The 26,893-nt window shown below is 43.2% G+C and overlaps 1 protein-coding gene across 5 annotated transcripts; it reads right to left on the reverse strand.

The window, feature by feature from the left end:
• Positions 1–25,635, reverse strand: LOC115110195 (zinc finger protein 646-like). 5 transcript variants are annotated; one of them, XM_029635627.2, is made up of 7 exons: positions 25,257–25,635; positions 11,367–14,153; positions 10,754–10,828; positions 9,447–10,565; positions 7,420–8,327; positions 2,423–2,809; positions 1–2,301 (listed from the first exon to the last, which is right to left on the reverse strand). In XM_029635627.2, the coding sequence occupies exons 2-7, from the start codon at positions 13,955–13,957 to the stop codon at positions 1,823–1,825; spliced, it is 5,559 nt and encodes a 1,852-aa protein (XP_029491487.1). In that variant the 5' UTR covers positions 13,958–14,153; positions 25,257–25,635; the 3' UTR covers positions 1–1,822. The 5 variants fall into 5 exon arrangements, with proteins under 5 accessions (XP_029491487.1, XP_064866118.1, XP_029491488.1 ...); XM_065010046.1 differs by lacking the exon at positions 25,257–25,635 and adding an exon at positions 15,996–18,464; XM_029635630.2 differs by having other exon boundaries at positions 2,214–2,301; positions 2,397–2,809.
• Positions 25,636–26,893: the final 1,258 nt, after the last annotated feature.

The following is a 26,893-nucleotide window of genomic DNA, read 5'->3' on the forward strand; positions in this document are numbered from 1 at the left end:
CATTTTTCCAGCTATTTATTTTCAGTACTCAGCATTAGGGATAATAATATGGACAAGTTTTGTTAAGAAATTAATTATCAAAACATAGTTTATAAAAGTGTATAGTAAGCATTACATATATACTTGAAACAAAGTAAGAACTTGAAATTAATACTTGTTCAAAGCAATTCTTTCTAAACTAGGTTCAAAAGTGTCCATTTTGTATATATATATTTTTTATTGGTTTAACTCAAATATAAATGTGGTCTAGTTTTATCACATTACTACTAAATCAATTCACTGTGACTATTTCACTTACTAGCAGTTCTCCCAGTAAAATATGTACACAGAGCTTTGAATAGTTGAATATAACACAAGTGTATAAGGAAATACTCACTAATGAATGAATACAAAGGTTACAATACAAGAGTAACAAACTGAACATAATAAATGCGCTAAACTTTTACAAGTTATGTTTGTAAGTGTAGTTTCTTTTCTTTTTTGTGTGTGTGTGTGTGTGTGTGTGAAACAGAAGTGTCCAGTCTGAGTTGAGGGAAGACAGTGGCATCACTCAAAAGGCAAACATGTCAACAATAATCCTTAATCTTCCTTAAACTTCATACGGCAATCAAAACACACATAGCAGCTCCCTGTTTGTTGTACAAAGGAAACTTAAGGAAGTACAGTCAATTTAATGTGTCAGAGTCCTTCATCCTTGACTCCATGTCAATTATACATACATGATGAATAGTCAGGGGTATGTGTAAGGACAAGGGGTGGTGACAACACTTCTCCTAAACTGAGAGATTCTAAAACTAGCATTTCTGTTACAAATGCTGCTACAAATAAGCATACTATAATGATTTATAAAAGCTGCAATGTTAATAATACAGTCATAATTACGATACATGATAAAAACCAAATGCCGACAGCGGCCTAACAATAGACATTTCTTTACTTTTATCCGTAAAAAAAACATCTATACGCGCTTGCTGGTTTAGGCGTAGTGTTTAAAATATTGGTGCCAAGAGCCATTTTGAAATAATGGGAGGAATACAGAAATGCCAGAAAGTAGCAACCCATTAAGAGCATTGTCGTCATCGGCAGAACAATAAAGGTTTGAAGCTCATCTTCGTGCTGCAAGAAACACACAAGTTAGAAAACAATTAGAACCTCACAAGAGAGCAATACACCCTCAGGTCAGTTCTATATTACAGAAATGTGACATCTCCAACCACTACATTCACCATTAAAACTACATTTTTACAATGTCAAATGTCAAAGTACATCTACTCTTTAATCCAACATATTGCGGATACGTTTAAAATCCATTATTTACTCTTCAATACTGTATGACACAACAAAAGCCGCACATGTTTAAAAAAAAAATGTATCTAGGCAAGTCAGTTAAGCACAAATTCTTATTTGCAAGCAAAGGCTTCATTGAAGATTAACAGATGGGATGTTATGATGTGTAGCAGTCAAAAAGGAACAATCCCAAAACCTTAATATTGAAGTTTTTTTTTACCAGCAATCCTGGTGTACCATTGCAGGCGGAAGGGTTGTTGTACCTTAGCAAAGGCTACCGAGTGAATGCAGCAAGCACAGCTAACTAATTGGGTGGGATGAAGGCAGATGGGTGAGGATTTTGCAACCCGTGTCCTAACCAGTGTAAATATCATCCATGTCAAGTCCACTTTTTCCCCTTGTCTGGGGTTGCATGCAGGGCCTTGAGTGTCTAGACCACGTAACCTGCTCTATGAAAATCACAGTCTATAACAAGAGGGAGATGGTGGTGAAGGAGGGTGAAGAGAAGTTTTGGCACCTCCAGAACCTTGGCATTTCAATGCTTCCCCTTTCCCCAACCCCACCCATACTTTGTAGAGATATGGGTCTGAGGCAGAGCCAAGAGGGTGGCACTGGTAGCAGCCACAGACACATTGGTGCGCACAGGGCGCGCTGAGCTGCCCCAATGCAACTTCATGTGGTGGCGCAGGTTGGACTTGCTGGAGAAGCGCTTGTCACACTGCTGGCAGGAGAAGGGTTTCTCCTTGGTGTGGATGCGCCGGTGGATTATGAGCTGGGTGGACACACGGAAGGACTTTCCGCACTCCGGGCACTCGTAGCGCTTGGTCTCCGTATGGATGCGCTGGTGGTTCTTGAGGGCGTTCAGGTTGTGAAACTCCTTTTGACAGGAGGTGCAGAAATAAGCGCCAGTCTTGTGGATGGTCTTGTGGTTGAGGAGGGAGCTGGCGTGGCGGTAGGCACGGCCACACTGGTCACAGACGTGCGACTTGGCCCCCCCACCAATTACCGGTTTACCTGAAAATGTAAACGTTGAACTTGTATTAAACCAAACCTCCAGAAACCTTTTGGCTTTTCAATGTAAATCACAGCAGCACTTTCCCTTCCCCCACCTATAGAAATGGGCCTGAGCGCATACCCAGGAAACTGGAAGGCGCTGAGCCGCTCCAATGCAACTTCATGTGGTGACGTAGGTTGGACTTGCTAGAGAAGCGTTTGGTGCATTGCTGGCAGGAGAAGGGCTTCTCCTGGGTGTGAATGCGCCGGTGGACGATGAGTTGGCTAGGCGCACGGAAGGCCTTTCCACAATCTGAGCACCGGTGGCGTTTGACCTCAGTGTGGATGCGCCGATGGGTCTTGAGAGCCATCAGGTTGGAGAACTCCTTCTGACAAGAGCTGCAGAAATAGGCGCCTGTCTTGTGGATGTTCTTGTGGTTCTGGAGGGATCCGGCATGGCGGTAACCACGGCCGCACTGGTCGCAGACATGCGACTTGGGTGGTCTCCCTGCGCCAATTGGTGGATGACCTGAAAATGTAAAATGTAGGAATTGTGTCATGCCATAATTCTGATATTTCGTTTGTATACACATTAATGCTGGCTTCACATGCTCGTGGGAAATGGGGAAACTGGGAAGTCATATGCTCGACATGGTTGTGTTCAAGTGCTATTGAAGTTGGAACAATTCTTAATGAAGTAAACTAGCTTACTTAACATCAACAATATGGTCAGACTAGCTACATTATACATACTGATAAGATTGTAATTGTCAAAAACAGATTTGCTGTCAAAGGGTCAGTGGTGAAACGTCACAACTTGGTAGCAAAAATGTCTCTGAGTTTCCTTCTTGTAATTGCGACATTGACAGTCCTTCAAGGGAAACTACAAGCTTCTGATAACTGTGACAGCATGTAAATGTTGCATTAGAAACAGCTTCAGCCATGGGGGAAAAAAGTCATTCTTCAACAATTGAAAGTGCATTCTGTAACATTTCCACATGGACATAGATCTTGATATGTCATGGTAGTAATAAATGAATACTATTAATCAAGACAAAAATAAAAAGAACCGTCAGAGTGGCACGTCCTGGCCACCCTCAGTGTATACAAAATGCGTCTTCTTGATTCAATATTGGATGTAGTTTTCTGAAGTTGAAATATTGTCTCTACAAAATAATATTTTGGACTTAATAATATTCTTCAAAATCAGAGAGGGAGTCAAAATATTACTGAAATGTTAAAGACGGCACATTTAACAATTAATTGTTTATTTCGGGCAATTCACCGGAGCCTTTTCAATATGTCAATCAAACCATTGGGCAAATCAAATGGGCCTTCCCTACGCTGATGGTGTACTGAGCCCTGAGTCAAATGATGAGGCTACATGTGTTGTAAAAGTCACTTTCCCACGGTACACTGCAGGTATATATGGGTTTATTATGCATTTCCACTAGCTACCAGTATTTAATATGGTCATTTACATAGTTTAACTGTACCTTGAATTTGGTAGAAGAAACTGATGCCTCAATTTGGTAACAAATGTATAGCTACAGTTAATTATATTCAACACGGATGGACCTTTATTAAGCACAAACTATCATGCATATATAAAAGACGAAATGTACATGAAAACAAAACAAATATGGCATAAGTCAGAGTTACATGTGTAGGATTAAGGGTGAGAGATTTGTATCTTCAATATCTGGGTTAGTTTCATCTTCATGGTGACAAATACACACAAATTGGGAGAGCCATATTGCAATGTTGATGATTCTACAGCCCTTAGGATAATTTACTCAAAAAACTAATTTTCTTTGGTTTCTCCCAGTACTTGAATGTTCCCAAACAAAAATATTTGATTTATTTAGTTATTTGGAGCAGCCACTTGTTAGTTTAGCATGCTAATCCAAGAGTCCACAGGAATCAATTGAACGTCCAAAAACACACCTAACCACCATGCAGAAACTCCATTCCAACGTGTAGTGACCATATCACTCTTGAACAATGTATTACAAACAGAAATGCTTCTGTGGTTGCTAGACGTTGGCATCAGCTCAGATTCCATATGGACACTGGCGTTAGCGTGCTAAGCTAACTAGCAGCAAATATGCACTCTCAAACTTGTCTGGGTTGACAAAAAAAACACACGAAAAAGCTACGTGAACAATGAAGTTGGTCTAAATATCACTGGAAAAACTAAATAAATTAGTTTTGGGAGGATATTCTTCTTCCTCCAAGGATGAAAGAACGCCAAACCTATTTGGCTGGTTATAAAATAAAAGGTATATTTTCAACAACCACATTGTAAACTTGATATCATTTAGTGATTTGTATATGTTGCATAAAACTCAATATTCTAGCATCAAGATAATGGAATTCATTCAAACATTGCACCTTAAAGATTACATATTAGTGTCCATTTTTTAAATGTATTGTTTGGACGAACATGAGCAAATGAAATTTTCAGAGGTCTAATCCTCTAGGGCTGTGTTTATACAGGCAGCATTATTCTGATCTTTTTGTTCACTAATTAGATCAGCTCTGAATAAGATCTGATGTGAAAAGATCTGATGTGATTGGTCAAAAGAACAATTAGTCAAAAAAAATATCAGCATTGGGCTGCCTGTGTGTACACAGTTTAGGTGTATGATATGAGGGCACCCGCCTTTCTAGAGGCAACAAGGTAAATCACATTATCAAACTTCATCCTCAGTCTGCATCATTTGCTTAAAGATCTGCAATTGTATACCCCCCTTCCTTAAATTCCAACAGGTCAATTATTTGGCCCCTCAACTAGACACATTAATTTGACCAATTCACTGAAGTGAAAATGTTCAAGCCAAGTCTTTAACAAGGTTGAGTTAACGAAGTTGATTTCGCCTTTATCACAGATTAAAAATTGCCTGTGTGAAAACGTTGATTATTAAAACACTTAACACTTTCAAAAGTGAGGAGTGAAAGGACAATGGATTCACAACAATGTTCTTCACTAGTTTTCCAGCTATTTATTTTCAAATACTCAGCATTAGGGGTTATAATATGGACAGGTTTTGTTAAGAAATGAATTATCAAAACAGCTTATAAAACTGTATAGTAAGCATTACATATATGTATGAAACAAAACGTTAGAACTGAAAATTATTCATTTTAGTTGTTCAAACCAATCCTTTCTAATCTATCTGTAATGATGGTTGGAAGTGTCCACTTTTAACCAATTCTGGAGAAAACACAAGAGTTCCATTAAAATATAGTTAGTTGTCCCGTGGTCTAGTTATCACATTGCTCTTAAAAATCACTTCACTGTCACTTTATATTTCACTTACTAGCACCAGCTCTCCCAGTAAAAGGTGTTCACACAGAGCTTTGAATAGTCCAAACGCAATTAAATAAAAAGAAATACTAATAAATACAAGGGTTACGATAAGGTATAACAAAATCTTAAGAGAATGAGGTCTGAATGCACAAACAATTCAAAGTCGTCCCCTTTGAGTGTGAGTTTTTGGTGAAACAGAAGGAAGCCCAGTCTGACTTGAGGGAAGACGGTCACAACATCACTTGTAAAAGGCAAACATTTCAGAAATATTTCCTTCGTCTTCATACTGCAATCAAAACGCACATTATACAAGTTCCTTGTTTATTGTACAAGGGACTAATTATTATTATTACTATTTTTTAAACCATAACAAATTGAGACAACATGGAGGAGTACTTGTCACAAGTGTTCTTTGGGAGTCCTTCATACTCGACTCCATGCCAATTATACATACAGGATGAGTAGTCAGGGGTAAGTGTAAGGAAAGGGTTGGTAACAACAAAGCTCCTAAAGTGTTAATATAAATAAATGCATTCTACAATGATCTGTTTTATAAAAGTTGAACTGTAAATAATACAGTCAGAAGTACGATTACGATACAGGATAAAATCAAAATGTCGGCATGGGCCTAACAATATACATTTTTCTTCTTTTTTAAAAACACAACTTATTGTCTATACATGTTAACTCGTTAGGCGCAGCGTTGAAAATATGGGTGCCCAGAAACATTTTTTTTTAAAGAGGAAAACACAAATGTGATGCCAGAAAGAAGCAACCGATAAAGAGCATTGCTGTCATCTGCAGAAAAATAAGGTTTGAAGCTCATCTTCGTGCTGCAAGAAACACACAAGTTAGAAAACGATTAGAACCTCACAAGAGAGCAATACACCCTCAGGTCAGTTCTATATTACAGAAATGTGACATCTCCAACCACTACATTCACCGTTAAAACTACATTTTTACAATGTCAAAGTACATCTCAACTATTTGTTCCAACATATTGCTCACTTCAGAGATACTGATTGAAATACATGTTCTTACTGGTTAAGATGTTTTGTATAACATGACAAAGGCCGCATGCAAAGGCTTTATCCAAAAATCAACAGATATGGAATGGGATGTCATGATGTGCAATGCATTCAAACTGCAAAGATGCCACACCAAAAAACCTTAACATTGGTCAAATTCATCAATGTGGTTGACTTGGTGAGCGTCACGCCACACTCTTGGCACGGCATCAGGATGTTGTTCCTATTGTGACCCGTTTGTTATGACTTCATTGACACTGGGCTTAACGGTCAATAAAACACGGAGAAATCTAGAATCGTCTACTGTGTAACATGCAACGGGGAGCTATGACAACAGTATATCATTAAGGTTTATAAAGGGCCGAACAGAGAAGTCTAGCACACATCCTACACTGAGTGAGCAGTAATCCATGTGTACCATTACAGGTGAATGGGTTCTCGTCCCCTAGCAAAGGCCATCGAGTGAATGCAAGCAAGAGTAGCCATGCTGGTTGGGATGAAGCGGATTGGGGACGCTTTTGCAACCAGACTGTCTTAACCAGTGTAGAGGTCGTCCATGCCAAGCCAGTCCTCTCCCCCTCCCCTGTCTAAGGTTGCATGCAGGGCCTGTGTGTCTAAAACACATAACCTGCTCTGTGGAAATCTAGACATAAACCTCACACTCTACAACAAGAGGGAGATGGTGGTGAATGAGATGGGGACTAAGTTTTGGCACCTCTAAAACCTTGGCATTTCAATGCATCTCACACGAGCACCCCCCCTTCCCCCATACTTATAGAAATGGGCCCGAGGGCATACCCAAGAAGCTGGCAGCGCCCATGGCCATGGTAGGGGGCGCTGAGCTGCTCCAGTGCACCTTCTGGTGGTGGCGCAGGTTGGACTTGCTGGAGAAGCGCTTGTCGCACTGCTGGCAGGAAAAGGGCTTTTCCTTGGTGTGGATGCGCCTGTGGCAGATGAGCTGGGTGGACACACGGAAGGACTTTCCACAGTCGGGGCACTGGAAACGTTTGGGCTCAGTGTGAATGCGCCGGTGGTTCTTGAGGGACATCAGGTTGGGAAACTCCTTCTGACAGGAGTTACAGAAGTAGGCGCCTGTTTTGTGACTGTTTTTGTGGTTAAGGAGGGAGCTGGCGTGGAGGTAGGTGCGGCCGCACTGGTTGCAGATGTGCGACTTGGTCCCCGTCGCCCCACGGCTCCTGCTGCCACTGGGGCCTTGGAAGGACAGGGAGTTCATTTTGGGTAGTCCATTGGGGTCCAGTCCTTGGGCCTGCAACAACGTGAGATCCAGGCCGGAGCCCCAGCTAAGGCCTGAGCTCCCGCCCCCGGATGTGCCCCTAGAGGCTCCCCCAGCCCTGGCCTGTGTCTGCTGGGGGGGCCTGGGGGCTTGGCCGTGGGAGATCTCCTGGTGGAGCCGGAAGCTGGCCTGGCTGGGGAAGCTGCGCTGGCAGGGGCCACAAGTGAGCTCCCTCTCCTTTAGGTGGACGCGACGGTGGCTGTTGAGCTGGGAGGAGACACGGAAAGCCTTGCCGCATTCTGGGCAGCGGTGACGCCTTATCTCTGAATGAATGCGCCGGTGGTTCTTGAGGGCCAGGAGGTTGGAATAGGTCTTGAGGCACACGGCACAGTGGTAAATGCCGACGGTGTGGGTGTTTTTGTGGTTGAGGAGGGAGCTGGCATGGGCGTAGGAGCGGCCACACTGGTCACATCTGTGGAGAGAGAATAGAAGAAGAAATTAGTAAAGGCTTGCGGTCCTTTTTCACTAATCTAATTGGCTGGTTACCACTTTTCCATTAGATACAACTTTAATATATTTATATATCCATCTAAAAAATAATTTGTACAGGTATATGATCTGGAATCCGGCTTAAAGCTTTGGAGATGACTAAAAGTGGTTTACCATGTCCTGCAAGAAGAAATAGTCAATTTATACACATAATAAAAAGGGGAACACATTTTGGTGGAAACAAGGGGAAAAAATATGGACTGTCCTTAATCAAATAATTGAAAACTAATTAGAGTCTTGGAAGGTATGTGTGGCTCCTTGCACATTTAGATACAACAATTCCATATCACACTTTACATAGTTATTGAAATTATTCTGGCTTTCACCAACTGTGGTGAAATATGTTGGCTTGGTGCAGATTACTACCCCCCACCCAAAACAACTAATTTACAACAAAGCATGTGCAGTGTAGCAAGCTCCAAATACTTACTGTGGATCTAAGTCTAAGGATAGGCCCATGCCCTGTATCAATGTAGTCTTCACTGTAATATCAGCAAAAAAACTAACAAGAACCTTCTCACTTCTATGGTCTTTTACCATTTTAACCAGCTTTTGTGCCATGACTTTGTCAAACAAAGAAGCCCACTAAACTAGGTTTACACTATCAACAACCTAAAAATGTACAATGTACCTATAAAAAGAGACAGGGAAGCACAAACAAAGGAGCACTACAATTCAAACAAGTACAAGGAACACACAAATCATAAATCTTACTTATTATACTACGTCAGCTACTTTGAATTGGTATCAATTAATGTCAGTATTCTTTGTGAAAGCAGAAAATAAAACATCCAACTGAAAAATCAAATCATTTCTGATGCACAGTAGCCTACGAAACGAATGTATATCTAACTGAAAGCAAAAGGGGGGACTTATCTGGTCTCCACTAATCAATCTGTCCAAACTTCAGAAATAGCCGAATTCCGGTGCACGTATGGTCCCAAGGAAGCCGGATTGGAGATCATATACCTGTAATAGACATGTAGAAACCTATGATCTTCACTATTTTCACTTCAAGAATCACAAACAGACGAAAACTCACGTGTACCGGCACTCTTCTCCCCCTGTCGTGCTTGCAGTGGCCATCCTCCTGCCCTCCTTGCCTACCTGGTTCTCCCCGCAGCGGTGCCTCGCCAGGCCTGACCTCCCCTGGAAGCTCTTCCCGCAGCTGGTGCAGCCAAAGCGTGTGTGGCCCTCCTCATGGACCTTCTGGTGATTGCGGAGGAATCTGGCTAGCCGGAACGCTTTCCCGCAGTGGTGGCAGATGTGCCTCTTCTTCTGCGTGTGGATGCGCATGTGGTTGCGCAGCGCCATGTAGTTGGAGTACGGCTTGTCGCAGTAGGTGCATGTAAAAGTGCCCGTCTTGTGTGTGTGCTTGTGGTTCAGCAAGCTGCTGGCATGTTTGTAAGAGCAGTTGCAGATATCACAGCTGTAGGGGCGTTCATCTGGCACAAGGTCAGCCCCATCAATGCTGAGGCTTGAGCTGTTGAGGGAGGCCGAGGACGAAGGGAGCTGCTGAGCAGGGCAGTCATGTGCAGCCAGCTCGTCTGCAGTAGCAAAACCCTCGCAGCACCCATCACACTCGTAATCCATTTGAGCAACAGCTCCTGCAGCCCCCTTGCAGAGCTGTGCAGAGTGGTGGGTGGTCAGCTGCTTTTGGGTACGGAATCCTTTGCCACATTCCTGGCAAGTGTGCTTCTTGAGGGCAAAATGAAGACGCAGATGGTTTTTCATGGCCAGGCGGTTGGGGTAAGTGGAGTTGCAGACATTGCAGTGATACTCGCCAATTTTGTGAAGATTCTTGTGATTGGCCAAGCTGCCTGCATGACGATAGCTCCGTCCGCACTCATCACAGGCGAAGGGTCTTCGTCCCCCTTCTTGTAGATCAAAATTCTGAGCCCTTGAAGTACCAGCTTCTGAGTAGGGTTGCTTGAAGCCTTGTTGTTGTTGTCCATACTTGACTTCCCCCATGCCAGGGTTCTGGGATTTGGACGATTCTCCTCTCATGGCCTGCATGCCAGAGGGTCCTCCTTGATACCTCCCATTGCCTAGTTTTGCGAGCTGGGCGTGAGCCTTTGCTCTGTGTTCTTCATGGAGCCGAAGGTGGTTTTCCAGCTGCTTCTGGATCTTGAAGGCCTTCCCACACTCCTCACACTTGTGCCTGTAAAAGAAAGTGAGGACCAAATTAAAAGATGGGTTAGGAACTGGTAAACACTCCTTGCGCCTATTCCACGATCTGCCAGCCATTCAACTCGCTCCTGACATCAAGAATGGACAGCCAACTGGCTGAACGGGCACTAGCTACGTTTAGTAATGATGATAAAAGCACATTTCGGTAAGGTTATTTACCATTCAAGTAAAGCCATCGTTTCGGAATCGGGTGCCACTTGGGGACCGCTTCTCCCTGTGCCAGCGGCAGCCTTGCTGTAGCAAGCCAATAAAGGGAAATCACCAGTCAGATATACATTTTACGTTTAGAATGGATTCAAAGATGTCATGGCCTGGCCATTTCTTGGGTTCCTCAGGGTTGCTTAAAGGGTGTTTTGTTTTTAGATAGCTTTACAGATTGGACTGTAGCACAGAGTAGACTCTTACATTCAATGACAATGTTGTTCGTTTTCCAGCTGTGCCGCTGTACAGTGAGGGAAAAGCGGTGTGTTTTCTTCAACAAAATCGAATGCCTATTTTTTTACATCGATGCGGAGGCCCCGATAGGAAAATGGATTATTCTTACTCATATCTAGTATTATTACAATAAAAAATAATGCATCTCATTATTTCAGAGAAAATAAAGACCAATCCATGAAGGTACTGTACAATCCTGATTTTAGTGTAAAATGTCCTATTGATGTCAATTTGAAATTTGGACCAAATTCAATCAATGCAAACAGATCTTATGTTATTAATAGGCCCACAAAGACAAACAAATCTCAATGGGGAAAAGCATCAGACAAAAGCTTACCTTTTTAAATCAAAGTGGGTCCTCTGGTGGTTCTTAAGGGCCAGCAGGTTGTAGTAGCGCTTCTGGCAGACAAGGCATCTGAAGACTCCGGTCTTGTGAGATTTCTTGTGGTTGAGCAGGGAGCAAGGGTGCCTGTAGCCCCTGCCACACTGGTCACATTTGTGGGGTCGATCCTCCGAATCTGGCATCTGTTGTCTACGGTCCTGTCCTCCCATATCACGACTGCCCCCAGGTCCTCCAACTCCACCGCCACTAACTCCATCTCCGCCAGCCATCCCTTTAGCGCCATTCAATCCTTCTTTGCTCAGCACTCCTCCTCTTCCCTTTCCAGGACACAGGTGAGTGATCAGGTGATGGCGATCAGCAAAGAACATGCCACAGTCAACGCAAATGTGATTCCTCCCATCACCATCCATTTTGCCATTAGTATTTGTAGGATCGGCCCCCATGCTCTGCGCGGCTGCATCGGACCTTTGTGGCCCATGAATCAGTTGGTGGTTTAACAGGTCTTGCTTTCTGGAGAAGCTCTGGCCACAGGTGCTGCAGATAATCCTCCAATCTGCCTCACCGTTAGGAGAAAGCGCTGAAGTCCCAGGCCCTGTGGGATTGTTAGCATGGCTGCGCAGATGGCTCCTCAGGGCCCTGAGGCTGGCATAATGGTTCCCACACACCGAGCACTGGTACACTTCACCATCATCTTCATCTTCTTTATTCATCCTTTTCCCCCCTCCTTGGGCATGGGACTGAGAACCATACTGAGAGCGCTGTCCATTGCTCTCTTTCACATTTCCTCCACCTGAAGGGAGAGCAGCGCCTCCAGGACTGTTGTAGCTACTCATGTTTCCCATGAATCCATTGGACATCCCCTGGTTCTGTCGCCGTTGGGGGCACATGTGAGACTTGATGCCAGAGATGTCCCCATACATTTCTCCACAGTCAGTGCACATATGTCTGTCAGCCTGGCGGTGGTTCTGGGGAAGAGGGGAGTGCCCAGAGTTGCTCTGGGCAAGGGAGCCATCAAATCGATCATGGAACTCCAGTGAATCCAAACCACTGCTGTGGCCACCATCAGGTACAAAGTGAGCAGCGTCACCAAGATTTCCAGGGAGGGAGATAGGGGTGGTTGCGCCGCTCCCCTCCTGCACATAACTATTCTGAGAGTCAAGTGTCAGGGGTTCCGAGGAGAGCCAGTCGCCTTCAGTGTTGAGGGATGATTGGTTGGATGTTCTTCCCTTATGGCTGCGGAGGTGGCTATGCAAGGCAGCCAAATGCGGATACTGCTTGCAGCAGATGGTGCACTGGTAGAGGCCAGTCTGGTGGGAGCGCTTGTGGTTGACCAGGCTTCCAGCATGGCGGTAGCTTTTCCCACAATCCTGACACTTGAAACGACGTTCACCATCATCAGAAGAAGATTGCGCTCTCTCTCCAGATGGAGATGGGTTGGAGTTAGAGCCAATCCCATCAGTGTTCAGGACACCATCCTGACCATGGGAGCCTGGGTGGGGGTCATGGGTCAGGTAATGAACTTTGAGACTCTCCAGGTCAGGATGCCCAGCCCCACAGTATGCACAAGTGTAAATGGGGTTATTGACAGGAGGGCCAAGCATTGGGTCAAAGGGGCCACGTTTATCATTTGGCAAATGAGGAAGCGGCAGAGGGTCACCCAGGGCAGGTGTGTATGCTGGGGAGCGGACAGCGCTGAGATTGTGCGGCATTATCCCAGGGAAACTACGGGCAAGACCCAGTGAAGAGGAGGCTGCATTATGCAATAGGATGTGCTCCTGGAAGTCACTCTTGTTGGGCAAAGCTACCTGGCACAGGTGGCAGAAGCAGTTAGACGCATCATCGGTTTGGGGAGCAGACGGACGCTGATCAGTCACAGAATCATGTATGTTGTTGTTAACCATCGATGCTCCAGGAGTCTTAAACTTTGAGTGGGTTCGCTCATGGCCGTTGAGAGCAGCCAGGTTGTTGAACTGCTTGTAACAGACGGTGCACTTGAACGCCCCCTCCTGGTGACATTTCTTGTGATTAACCAGGCTGCCATGGTGGCGGTAGGTCCTATCACACTGATCGCATTTGAATGGGCGATCCCAGGCATCATCAGTTACAGGTGACTTCTTATGATCATCTGGGTCATGTGACATCACACCATGACCCATTCCACTATTGTTCAGGTGACTGCGGGCAAAGCCATCAGACAGGTCCTGTGCAAGACCATAGTTCCTCTCATCATGTCCGTCTTCAGCACCTTCGTCACCGCCATCTTCCTCTGCCTGGGCACTGCTTGGGGATAGTGTGTGGATACGGAGGTGGTTCTTCAGAGCCACAGCATTGGGCAGGGTTCTGGTGCAGACTGGGCACTGAAAGGAACCAACTTCATGGGATTTCTTATGGTTAGCCAGGCTACCAGCATGCTTATAGATGCGGCCACATTGCTCACACTCAAACCTGCCATTCTCTTCTTGCTGGTAGTGAGCCTTCATGTGTTCTAACAGACTAGGGGTACTGGGGCAAACCATATCACACTCTTTACAGGGGAAACCCTTGACACGGCTCATATCATGCATTGCCATAGTAGGCGTATACATTTAAGGAAGGGGAAATCAAGTCTCAAGATAATCAACAAAGCAGACAAGGGGAAAAGAGAGAGTCTTAGCTCTTGGATTCTGTGGTGTCAGCCATTTTCTTCCCGGAGCTGAAGAAAGCCTTCTTTCAGCCATTCAATGCCACCTTGTCAGGGCAGCACCGGAAGGATCTGGACACAGAGCAGGCAATGGAAGAGCACTGTTGAAATAGGAAAAACATTTTTTTTTAAATGGGGCATTTAATCATTTAGAAGAGACTCAAACCAGAAACGACTAGACATACTGTACATCTAGCCATTTGCACAGTCAATGTGGAAAGGTTATCTATTCTATACTGCAAGTAATATGACAAAGAACACCTTCATTAGAATAATAATGGTCTGGCAAAAGCAAACACAGGCTACAAATCCCCCACATCAGACATTCAGACCAATTAATTGTTCCCAACATTGAAACTCTACCTATCAAGGGTGCTGGGCAGGGTAAATCTCGCACACCTACATGTAAGAGCAGGAACACACACAGGATTTTTTACTGTTCGCCAGCCGAGAGTAATTTGCACCTCTTATCAGTGTCGGCAGACAATCTCTTTGTGTACACAGAGCAAAAACCTCGAAGTCATCAGCCACAAAGCCTTAAAATACTACAAACCAGAAGAAGGCAGTAGCGTTGTTTGGCAATGCATGTCTGTGTGTATTGCTTAGTTTATGGACTAGATTCCAATGTTAGCTAGCTAGCTGCGCTGATGTTGCTATTTCGTAGAATGCCCTTGTTGATACTAGCCAGATGGCCACAGCTAGATAACTTCCTAACAAGATGAAACAATTGAATTCACTCTCCATAATCCCATACGGCCAGTGCCAGCCCATAGCCAAATGTTTAGCTAACCAGCGCAACATAGCTAGCTAGCTCAGGACACTGTATTAACCCGGCAGCTAACACAGGAAGCCATTTCATGGAAAATAATCCATTGTGATTAAATTAGAATACCAATACTAGCTATACTGGTTAGCTAGCGTGGGGGAAGTATTTAGTGTTGTGTGCATTGCATCTGTGTACTTAACTAGCTACCACCCCATAGCCTACATTGCAAATGAAGTGTGACTGGCTCATCCATGGATGTAGAGAAATTGCAATTTTTTGCCCTTTTTGTTATCACTCCTGTTGACTCCCCCATGTGGGGGTTCGTGCTCTCTGATTGGCTCAAAATCAAGTCAAATTTTATTGGTCACATACAAGTGTTTAGCAGACGTTATTGCGGGTCTAGCGAAAAGCTTGTGCTTCTAGTTCCGACAGCGCAGCAATATCCAACAAGTAATTCACAACATATACCCAATACACACAAATCTAAGTAAAGGAATGGAATTAAGACCATATAAATATATGGACGAGCAGTATAGACTAAGATACAGTATAATAGTATAGAATACAGTATATACATGAGATGAGTAATGCAAGATATGTAAAAATTATTAAAGTGACATTATTAAAGTGACTAGGGTTCCAATTATTAAAGTGACCAATGACTTCAAATCTGTATAGGCAGCAGCCTTTGTGTGCTAGTGATGGCTATTTAACAGTCTGATGGCATCACTACTCTGGACAGCTCTGACGTGGACAACTACAAATACCTAGGTGTCTGGTTAGACTGTAAACTCTCCTTCCAGACCCACATCAAACATCTCCAATCCAAAGTTAAATTTAGAATTGGCTTCCTATTTCGCAACAAAGCATCCTTCACTCATGCTGCCAAACATACCCTTGTAAAACTGACCATCCTACCAATCCTCGACTTCGGCGATGTCATTTACAAAATAGCCTCCAATACCCTACTCAACAAATTGGATGCAGTCTATCACAGTGCCATCCGTTTTGTCACCAAAGCCCCATATACTATCCACCATTGCGACCTGTACGCTCTCGTTGGCTGGCCCTCGCTTCATACTCGTCGCCAAACCCACTGGCTCCATGTCATCTACAAGACCCTGCTAGGTAAAGTCTCCCTTTATCTCAGCTTGCTGGTCACCATAGCATCACCCACCTGTAGAACGCGCTCCAGCAGGTATATCTCTGGTCAGCCCCAAAACCAATTCTTCCTTTGGCCGCCTCTCCTTCCAGTTCTCTGCTGGCAATGACTGGAACGAACTACAAAAATCTCTGGAAACTGGAAACACTTATCTCCCTCACTAGCTTTAAGAACCAGCTGTCAGAGCAGCTCACAGATTACTGCACCTGTACATAGCCCATCTATAATTTATCCCAAACAACTACCTCTTTCCCTACTGTATTTATTTTATTTGATTTATTTTGCTCCTTTGCACCCCATTATTTTTTATTTCTACTTAGCACATTCTTCCACTGCAAATCTACCATTCCAGTGTTTTACTTGCTATATTGTATTTACTTTGCCACCATGGCCTTTTTTTGTCTTTACCTCCCTTATCTCACCTCATTTGCTCACATCATATATAGACTTGTTTCTACTGTATGTTTGTTTTACTCCATGTGTAACTCTGTGTTGTTGTATGTGTCGAACTGCTTTGCTTTATCTTGGCCAGGTCGCAATTGTAAATGAGAACTTGTTCTCAACTTGCCTACCTGGTTAAATTAAGGTGAAAAAAATAAAAAATAATAAAGATAGAAGCTGTTTTTCCCAGTCGCTCGGTCCCAGCTTCGATTCACCTGTACTGACCTCCTGTGGTTGAAGAGGCGCTTCAATGCCTCTTCAGCCATTTCAGTGTCAGTGAGGTGTACGCCGAGGAACTTAAAACTTTCCACTTTCTCCACTGTCCCGTCAATGTGGATAGGGGGTGCTCGATCATCTGTTTCCTGAAGTCCACAATCATATCCTTTGCTTTGTTTACGTTGAGTGAGAGGTTATTTTCCTGGCACCACACTCCGAGTGCCCTCACCTCCCCCCTGTAAGTTGTCTCGTCGTTGTTGGTAATCAAGCATACTACTGTTGTGTCGTCTGCAAACTTGATGATTGAATTGGAGGTGTGCTTGGCCACGCAGTCATGGGTGAACAGAGTACAGGAGGGGGATGAGTATGTACCCTTGTGGGGCCCCAGTGTTGAGAACCAGCAAAGTGGAAGTGTTGTTTCCTACCTTCACCACCTGGGGGCAGCCCGTCAGGAAGTCCACGACCCAAATGCACAAGGTGGGGTTCAGACCCAGGGCCTCGAGCTTGGAGGGTGTTATGGTGTTGAATGCTGAGCTATAGTAAATGAACAGCATTCTTATATAGCTATTCCTCTTGTCCGGATGGGCTAGGGCAGTGTGATGGCGATTGCATCGTCTATGGACCTATGGGGGCGGTAGGCAAATTGAAGTGGGTCTAGGGTGACAGGTAAGGTGGAGGTGATATGATCCTTGACTAGTCTCTCAAAGCACTTCATGACGACAGAAGTGAATGCAATGGGGCGATAGTCATTTAGTTCAGTTACCTTTGCATTCTTAGGTACAGGAACAATGGTGGCCATCTTGAAGCATGTGGGGACAGCAGACTGGGATAGGGAGATTGAATATGTCCATAAACACACCAGTTAGCTGGTCTGCGCATGCTCTGAGGATGCAGCTTGGGATGACATCTGGGCTAGCAGCCTTGCGAGGGTTAATGTCTTACTCACGTCAGCCACGGAGGAGATCCCTCAGTAGCGGGCTGCGTCGGTGGCGCTGTGTTATCCTCAAAGTGGGCAAAGAACGTGTTTAGCTTGTCCGGAAGCAAGACGTCAGTGTCCGCGACGTGGCTTGTTTTTCTTTTGTCGTCCTTGATTGTCTGTAGACCCTGCCACATGCATCTCCTGTCTGAGCCGTTGAATTGTGACTCCACTTTGTTTCTATACTGAAGTTTTGCCTGTTTGATTCCCTTACAGAGGGAATGACTACTGTTTGTGTTCTGCCATATTCCCAGTCACCTTGCCATAGTTAAATGCGGTGGTTCGTGCTTTCAGTGTTGTGCAAATGCTGCCATCTAGCCACGGTTCCTGGTTGGGGTAGGTTTTAAAGTTGTTGGCCACTGACGAGCATTGCGATTCTACAAGTAGAAACGGCAGGTCCGTCGCTACCGGGTCAGCATGCAGCAGGTACCGCTTTTGTTCTAGCAAGAGAAGGAACTGCCTCTCACTGTGGTACCTACCTATCGGCAGTTTGATTCTCTGCATTTCATGCTTAATGGTCCTGAAATGTAGGTTTTGTCCAGAAACAATGACCCAATCCCAAATTGGCCCCTATACACTTGTGGAGATCTGTTTTGATAGGTGTACTGTAAGTAACATGGCAATAGCTCCACTTTGGCCTGATAGACCAGGAGGAAGTTTCACCATATTTCTTATGCCAATCAAATCTTCTCAGATCTCCACAAGTGCATTGGGATTGGGCCAACCCCTAGCCCCATTTCCCCTAGACCAGGGTCACACGCCTACAGGGTCCAGAGGCTGCTGGTTCTTTCCTACCTGATAATTACACACAGTGTCCCAGGTCAAAATCAGTCCATTACAGGGAAACAATGGCTTTGAAGGTCCAGAGCTTAGTTTGAGGTCCCTAGACCCAGTACTGCTGCTTTTGTAAATTATTCCCTTCTAATCAGGGACTGATTTAGACCTGGTACACCATGTGTATGCAATGAATTATCAGGTCGAACAGAAAACCAGCAGTAGTCCTGACCTCAAAGTTACATTTTTTTATATCACTGCCCTAGACACAGATCTAAGAGGCAATATCTACCAAGAGATTTCCATATTTCCTCCACCTGTTCAACCCTCTCAGTTCACGTGTCCAGGATAGGGGTCGAAAACAGGTGGCCCGCGGGCCAATGGGGGGTGGGGGGCTAAGTTGTGTTCAATTTGCATTGAAAATCATTATGATCAGTCACACCGACAATCTGCTCTTCCAAAAACACTCCAGCTGATTCTAGTTGCCTACCCCTGATAGGAAGAACAGGCAAAGCGAGAGGCTCCACTCCCATCACTTGGTCCACAGGCGAATACAGCGATAAGCAGACCAAGTGGGGAGTTTTTGTATCAAGATCTATGAGTGTGTGTGGATTTGGTCAACAAAAAATGTGATTGCTAATTTGCTAAGTGAGGCTTATTTGATTGAAAATAAGTTTCATAATGTTTAGGTTGTTACGAATGTAGTGATAACTGAATGACATTGTATCTAGTTGTTTGTTTTGATCACGCATATCTGCCCTCTCATTGGCTAGAACGCCCCCCCCCCCCCCCCCCTTTCTGACAACTGCCATTGTTAGGGCGGAAACAAGACTCATCATTGTATAGAGTATCTCTTACAGGGCTTTAGAGATTTCAATTCTACCAGGAAGTCAATCATTATTCTTAAAGCCCTAATGTAGTCTTTGGAATTGTATTTTTAAATCCACCACTGTATGTCTCGAAATCATCAGTCTGATCATGTAGGCATTGGGAAACAAATTGGACGACTTTTACATACACAGCCCTGAAAGGCTGATAGGATGGTCTTAGAGCCCACCCACATCAGATGAACAGTCATTGGTCTATTATACTCTGATCACATTGTGACATGTTGTGGGCCAAAAGTTCCATCCCACCTGAACAGGCTGAAATTCCAGGCTTTTCATTTTTTAAATTTATAAACAGCTCTTAATAAACAAAAGGGGCATTGTCACAATTTCTGTGTTATTTTGACCTGCATGGAAATATAAATGAAAAAAAAGAAGGAAAATCTCATCTTCAACTGCACTACCCTTTTAACATTCAACACTTATGCTTTGTGGGGTAAAATACATGATCAGTTCAAAACCTCAAAATATGTTGTCTTACATTTATAGAATGTATTGCTTTATGTTTTGCCAATGTTTGATGAATAATACATTCGTTAAAATTAACCTATATTTTATGCATACATATTATTTATCATCTACTGCCAATTGTCAGTGCGGATTCAAAGTCTTAGTATTTAGGCATACAGTGCCTTGCGAAAGTATTCGGCCCCCTTGAACTTTGCGACCTTTTGCCACATTTCAGGCTTCAAACATAAAGATATAAAACTGTATTTTTATGTGAAGAATCAACAACAAGTGGGACACAATCATGAAGTGAAACGACATTCATTGGATATTTCAAACTTTTTTAACAATTCAAAAACTGAAAAACTGGGCGTGCAAAATTATTCAGGCCCCTTAAGTTAATACTTTGTAGCGCCACCTTTTGCTGCGATTACAGCTGTAAGTCGCTTGGGGTATGTCTCTATCAGTTTTGCACATCGAGAGACTGAATTTTTTTCCCATTCCTCCTTGCAAAACAGCTCGAGCTCAGTGAGGTTGGATGGAGAGCATTTGTGAACAGCAGTTTTCAGTTCTTTCCACAGATTCTCGATTGGATTCAGGTCTGGACTTGGCCATTCTAACACCTGGATATGTTTATTTTTGAACCATTCCATTGTAGATTTTGCTTTATGTTTTGGATCATTGTCTTGTTGGAAGACAAATCTCCGTCCCATTCTCAGGTCTTTTGCAGACTCCATCAGGTTTTCTTCCAGAATGGTCCTGTATTTGGCTCCATCCATCTTCCCATCAATTTTAACCATCTCCCCTGTCCCTGCTGAAGAAAAGCAGGCCCAAACCATGATGCTGCCACCACCATGTTTGACAGTGGGGATGGTGTGTTCAGGGTGTTGCTTTTACGCCAAACATAACGTTTTGCATTGTTGCCAAAAAGTTCAATTTTGGTTTCATCTGACCAGAGCACCTTCTTCCACATGTTTGGTGTGTCTCCCAGGTGGCTTGTGGCAAACTTTAAACGACACTTTTTATGGATATCTTTAAGAAATGGCTTTCTTCTTGCCACTCTTCCATAAAGGCCAGATTTGTGCAATATACGACTGATTGTTGTCCTATGGACAGAGTCTCCCACCTCAGCTGTAGATCTCTGCAGTTCATCCAGAGTGATCATGGGCCTATTGGCTGCATCTCTGATCAGTCTTCTGCTTGTATGAGCTGAAAGTTTAGAGGGACGGCCAGGTCTTGGTAGATTTGCAGTGGTCTGATACTCCTTCCATTTCAATATTATCGCTTGCACAGTGCTCCTTGGGATGTTTAAAGCTTGGGAAATCTTTTTGTATCCAAATCCGGCTTTAAACTTCTTCACAACAGTATCTCGGACCTGCCTGGTATGTTCCTTGTTCTTCATGATGCTCTCTGCGCTTTTAACGGACCTCTGAGACTATCACAGTGCAGGTGCATTTATACGGAGACTTGATTACACACAGGTGGATTGTATTTATCATCATTAGTCATTTAGGTCAACATTGGATCATTCAGAGATCCTCACTGAACTTCTGGAGAGAGTTTGCTGCACTGAAAGTAAAGGGGCTGAATAATTTTGCACGCCCAATTTTTCAGTTTTTGATTTGTTAAAAAAGTTTGAAATATCCAATAAATGTCGTTCCACTTCATGATTGTGTCCCACTTGCTGTTGATTCTTCACAAAAAAATACAGTTTTATATCTTTATGTTTGAATCCTGAAATGTGGCAAAAGGTCGCAAAGTTCAAGGGGGCCGAATACTTTCGCAAGGCACTGTATGTGCTAAATAAAGGCTTGTGTTGTGACAACTTTTAGACATGGCTTTAGTTTTATTAGATGTGGCACGTTTGCAGCTTGTGTTCGCTTCCAGGCTGTCCAATGTGTCGTGTGCCAAGTTCTTCCTGCAGAATCTTGAGAACCACACACCTATAGTTTTTACATTTACAGCACAAAAGACAATATAAAGGTTTGTGGAATACTTCCATTTCATAATTTCACATTGTGAAAAATCAATGTAAGCTCCGTGATATCATCCAAATTTGAGAAGTTGGCCCTAAAATAAGCTAATGCAAGATTGATATTGCAGTTGCACACAACATTCAAATAATAATAAAAAAATGGGTCAAATGTCACATTGGTCATTTTCAGTAACATAGGCCTGGTAGTCTAATATAGGCTCAATCCACTATTCTAGAGCCTTCCACCATTCCCCCCCAACCTATATTTGAATAAGGCATCCTATTCCAGAATGGCTTATTGACATAGGCCTACCAGTATTTGTTCCTGTAGTCAAGTGACCTCAACAGAATACACTTTATACCTGCATGGGTTAGTCTTACAGCTCTAATGTTAAAGTCTCATAACCTCTGGGAAGGTACCCTGACCAAGGGGCTCTGATGCCAGGCCATCTGGGTGTGCTAGGCTCACCAAGATCTGTATAGCGAAATACCAGATGGGTCTAACGTCACAAAAAGCACTTCCTCTACAGTTTGGGTTGTCTGTCATCTGTTGTTTACACTTTGAAGCATATAGACTCAGCAAAACAATAAAATGTCCTCTCACTGTCAACGGTGTTCATTTTCAGCAAACTTAGCATGTGTAAATATTTGTATGAACAAAACAAGATTCAACAAGACAAACTGAAGAAGTTCCACAGATGTGACTAACAGAAATGGAATAATGTGTCCGTGAACAAAGGGGGGCGTCAAAATCAAAAGTAACAGTCAGTCTCTGGTGTGGCCACCAGCTGCATTAAGTACTGCAGTGCATATCCTTCTCATGAACTGCACCAGATTTGCCAGTACTTGCTGTGAGATGTTACCCCACTCTTCCACAAAGGCTCCTGCAAGTTCCCAGAAATTTCTGTGGGGGGGGGGCTGGCCCTCACCCTCCGATCCAACAAGTCCCAGACGTGAGATCCGGGCTCTTTGCTGGCCATGGCAGAACACTGACATTCCTGTCTTGCAGGAAATCACGCACAGAACGAACAGTATGGCTGGTGGCATGCTGGAAGGTCATGTCAGGATGAGCCTGCAGGAAGGGTACCACATGAGGGAGGAGGATGTCTTCCCTGTAACGCACAGCATTGAGATTGCCTGCAATGACAACAAGCTCAGTTCGATGATGCTGTGACACACCGCCCCAGACCATGAAACACGAATCCGACCATCACCCCTGGTGAGACAAAACCGCAACTCGTCAGTGAAGATAACTTTTGCCATGGTCGGTGGGTTTGTGAGGACGTTGTTGCCAGTGATGTCTGGTGAAGACTTGCCTTACAACATGCCTACAAGCCCCCAGTCCAGCCTCTTTCAGCCTATTGCGGAGTCTGAGCACTGATGACGGGATTGTGTATTCCTGGTGTAACTCGGGCAGTTGTTATTGCCATCCTGTACCTGTCCCGCAGGTGTGATGTTCGGATGTACCGATCCTGTGCAGGCATCGTTACACGTGGTCTGCCACTGCGAGGATGATCAGCTGTTCGTCCTGTCTCCCTGGAGCGCCATCTTAGGCGTCTCACAGTACAGACATTGCAATACTGCCCTGGCTACATCTGCAGTCCTCATGCCTCCTTGCAGCATGCCTAAGGCACGTTCACACAGATGAGCGGGGACATTGGGCATCTTTCTTTTGGTGTTATTCAGAGTCAGTAGAAAGGCCTCTTCTGTGTCCTAAGTTTTCATAACTGTAACCTTAATTGCCTACCATCTGTAAGCTGTTAGTGTCTAAATGACCGTGAATTTATGAATTATCTTTGAAAGACAGGGTCCTGAAAAAGGGACGTTTCTTTTTTTACTGAGTTTATATATTCATTGCTGAGCTGGGCCCAGGTTGGAATAAATGCATATGTCTATTCAAATGATAGCAGGGTGGGAGGGATCTAGATTTATATAGACACATCCAGCGAGCAAGGCATGAGAATTAAAACCTTGATTGCTTAACTTATGGGATGCAACAACAACAAACATCACAATGGGCCCATGGTGTAAAAAGTGAATTCTGGGGAGGAAAATGTAATGTGAATGTTCACACTTAAGCTCGATTGGCCATTATCAAACGTGGTGTAAATGATGCAAGTAGAATAATTATTAATACACAAGAGACAGAAATGGGGAGGTGAAGCATAAACAAGTTTGGAATAATTTGACCTTCACTGACTAATTCCCATTTGCAACTAAATGCAAACAGAAAAATATATATTTACACTGTAACTGTAAAATATAATTAACTAACTAGTGTGCACAAAAGTAGTTAGCCTAGCAAACAAGCTAAACTAATTTGATAGCAGAAGGAAATCAAACTATTTTAAACAGTGAAATCACAAACACCTTTACCGTGCAAAAACGGTTTGCAGGATACTATAAACAGCCCGAGGGCAAGGAACCACAAAGAAAAAAGAAAGAATATGAATATACATATTTCAGATAGCTGTACATACACCGTTCAACTAGGTTAATATCTTTACAATTACTTTCTGTGTGACTCGATGTTTACACGTGCGTTGTTTTGATTGAGAGCTCGGGGTCTGGAGCACATTTCAACAAATAACGTTTTTCTTTCATAATAGGGAGGCCCAAGAGCCTGTAATTCGAAATCATTTTAATAAAGTATAATCTGACTTCGTGGTGGGAGGCGATTCTAACGTGCTCCCTGACCTTGGCTTGTCTTTCCACTGAGTTCACACAGCGTAAATTTCTCAGGACAAAAGCAGGGCATCTTTACCGCCGATCCGCGAGACATTCCGTGCTCTTTTCCATCGAACGACTCCCCAAATTAGGCAACGTCAAGGCCGGAGGACCGAGAAAGCATAAACTATAATACATTTGAATCATAAATGCATAGTTAACTGAAACATCGAGTTATACATCGAGTTATTCAATGTTAAAATATAACGTTTATACGCGTTGCCCCAAAATAACAAAAACGACTCAATTTCCATAAATTGCTTTCTTAGAAGCTATTTGCAACTAGCTAGTACACTAGCCGCATTTTAGTTAGCTGTGCAAACATTAGCCTGTTAGCTGGGTCAAGTATATTACTTCGGATCATATAAATGCATAGTATTATTTTTATACAAGTGTAGCTAAATGTGAGACATTACTTCACCTTAAGGGGCATTTAACCTGGCCAACTATCAAACTAATGTAATAATCTGCACCGACCTAACAAAATAGCTAGCGCGGCCGCCTAGCTAAGTAACGTTACACCCCCCCACGATGCTAAAAAAAAAAATACAAGGAAAACGGAAGTCGTTAACTCTACATTTTGCAAGCTCAAAGAAATTGATGCGCACACTGCATAAATGTATGTATATTCCCTTGTTATATACACAGACCATATTATTGCAGGGGTAATTAATGCCTAAGCAAGCCAAATAACCGTGGCACGCAAAGGTTAGCTTGCTGGCTAACGTGCGCTAGCCTAGAACCAACAAAGATCTCGACAAATACACTCTGGCCCATTGATGGAAAACATTTATTTATTTTTTTTTTAAATACGTTTTACGCACTCGACTTACCCGTTTAATGACGTTCTTTGCACCAGAGAGAATGATGCCGAATCCAAAAACCGCAGCATTTGCGTTCTCATTTAGGAGACTTGTTATTTTTTTCAGATCAACAACCGACTTTGGTTCTTCGGTCATTTTTTTCTCTTCGGATTCAACATACTTCCTGCTAGCTAGCGGTGTGAAGCGGAGACATACGTACTTTTGCGCGTCATCATGCGCAGAATAACATTTTAGTCTGCATCAAACACCTATCTTTTTTAAACAGATTACTTTGTTGCATGCTGTACTGTATTTTGCTCTCCAGAAACTATAACTTTTCCATTTTGCTCCGGTGCCCTCAATCGTGTTGTTAATCAAAATCAGACAAACGTCCACAGTTGGTGCAGGAGCTGCTCAGAATAGATTTCCGTGAAAACAGCCTTTGCTTCGTGGATCATGAAGGAAATGACATTCTGAGGTCACTATGTCTATATGATATTGTAAATTACTATAATCGTTTCTTTCATGGTTTGTGAGTGATTGTATAATACTCCAAAATGATTTAGTTTATTAGATTGCAACACTTGGTAACCTATAGTTGATTTTCTCAGGCTGTCCAATGTGCTTCACATTGTGATCTGTGATCTAATCTGTTTTTAATTAGCCTGTTCCAAATATAGTTTGAAGTGATTCACATGCAACATTATTGCATGTAAAATAGAATCACGTGTATCAGTTTACAATTCACAGCCATCGAATACATTTTATGCCATTGTGTTAGTGAGTCTATTAGTATTTCTAAGGCATATATATTTCTTGGCCCACAGATGTAGCCTTCCTAACCGTCATTCAAAGCAATTGCAGTCATTTATGATGGTTCAATCAGTGACATTAATCTTTGATCCATGAGATTTCTATTTTTGCTTTGAAAATGTATAGTTACCTAGGAGCCTGGAGGTAGCCACATAAGCCTGATTATAGGATACTGCATTTGAGTAAAATATTTTTCATAATTTGTTTTATTATTATTATTATTGTATATCATTATAATTATGAATATTGTAGGGATATTTAATAATCTAAACCAGTTATGTTATATACAGTACCAGCCAAAAGTTTGGACACCCCTACTCATTCAAAGTTTATTTTTTATTTTTTACTATTTTCTACATTGTTGAATAATAGTGAAGACTACAACTATGAAATAACACATGGAATCATGTAGTACCTAACACTTAGTAGTACCTAACATAGATTTTAGATTATTCAAAGTAGCAACCATTTGCCTTGATGACAGCTTTGCACACTCTTGGCATTCTCTCAACCAGCTTCATGAGGTAGTCACCTGGAATGCATTTCAATTAACAGGTGTGCCTTGTTAAAAGTGAATGCTTTTGACCCAATCAGTTGTGTTGTGACAACGTAGGGGTGGTATACAGAAGATAGCCCTATTTGGTAAAAGACCAAGTCCATATTATAGCAAGAACAGCTCAAATAAACCATCAAGCACTATGATGAAACTGGCTCTCATGAGAACCGCCATAGGAAAGGAAGACCCAGAGTTACCTCTGCTGCGGAGGATAAGTTCATTAGAGTTACCAGCTTCAGAAATGGCAGCCCAAATAAATGCTACACAGAGTTCAAGTAACAGACACATCTCAACATCA

This window comes from Oncorhynchus nerka, linkage group LG26, assembly GCF_034236695.1.
Source record: "Oncorhynchus nerka isolate Pitt River linkage group LG26, Oner_Uvic_2.0, whole genome shotgun sequence".
NCBI lineage: Eukaryota > Metazoa > Chordata > Actinopteri > Salmoniformes > Salmonidae > Oncorhynchus > Oncorhynchus nerka.

What these genes read in the sequence shown, in the direction of transcription:
- LOC115110195 (XM_029635627.2), bottom strand. Translation starts at nt 13,957, where the DNA reads ATGTATACGCCTACTATGGCAATGCATGATATGAGCCGTGTCAAGGGT. An exon ending in ACGATGGCTTTACTTGAATG is followed by an intron (nt 10,566 to 10,753) that starts GTAAATAACCTT and finishes TTTCTTTTACAG; the next exon opens with GCACAAGTGTGAGGAGTGTG. An exon ending in AGCGCCTTCCAGTTTCCTGG is followed by an intron (nt 2,302 to 2,422) that starts GTATGCGCTCAG and finishes TTACATTTTCAG; the next exon opens with GTAAACCGGTAATTGGTGGG.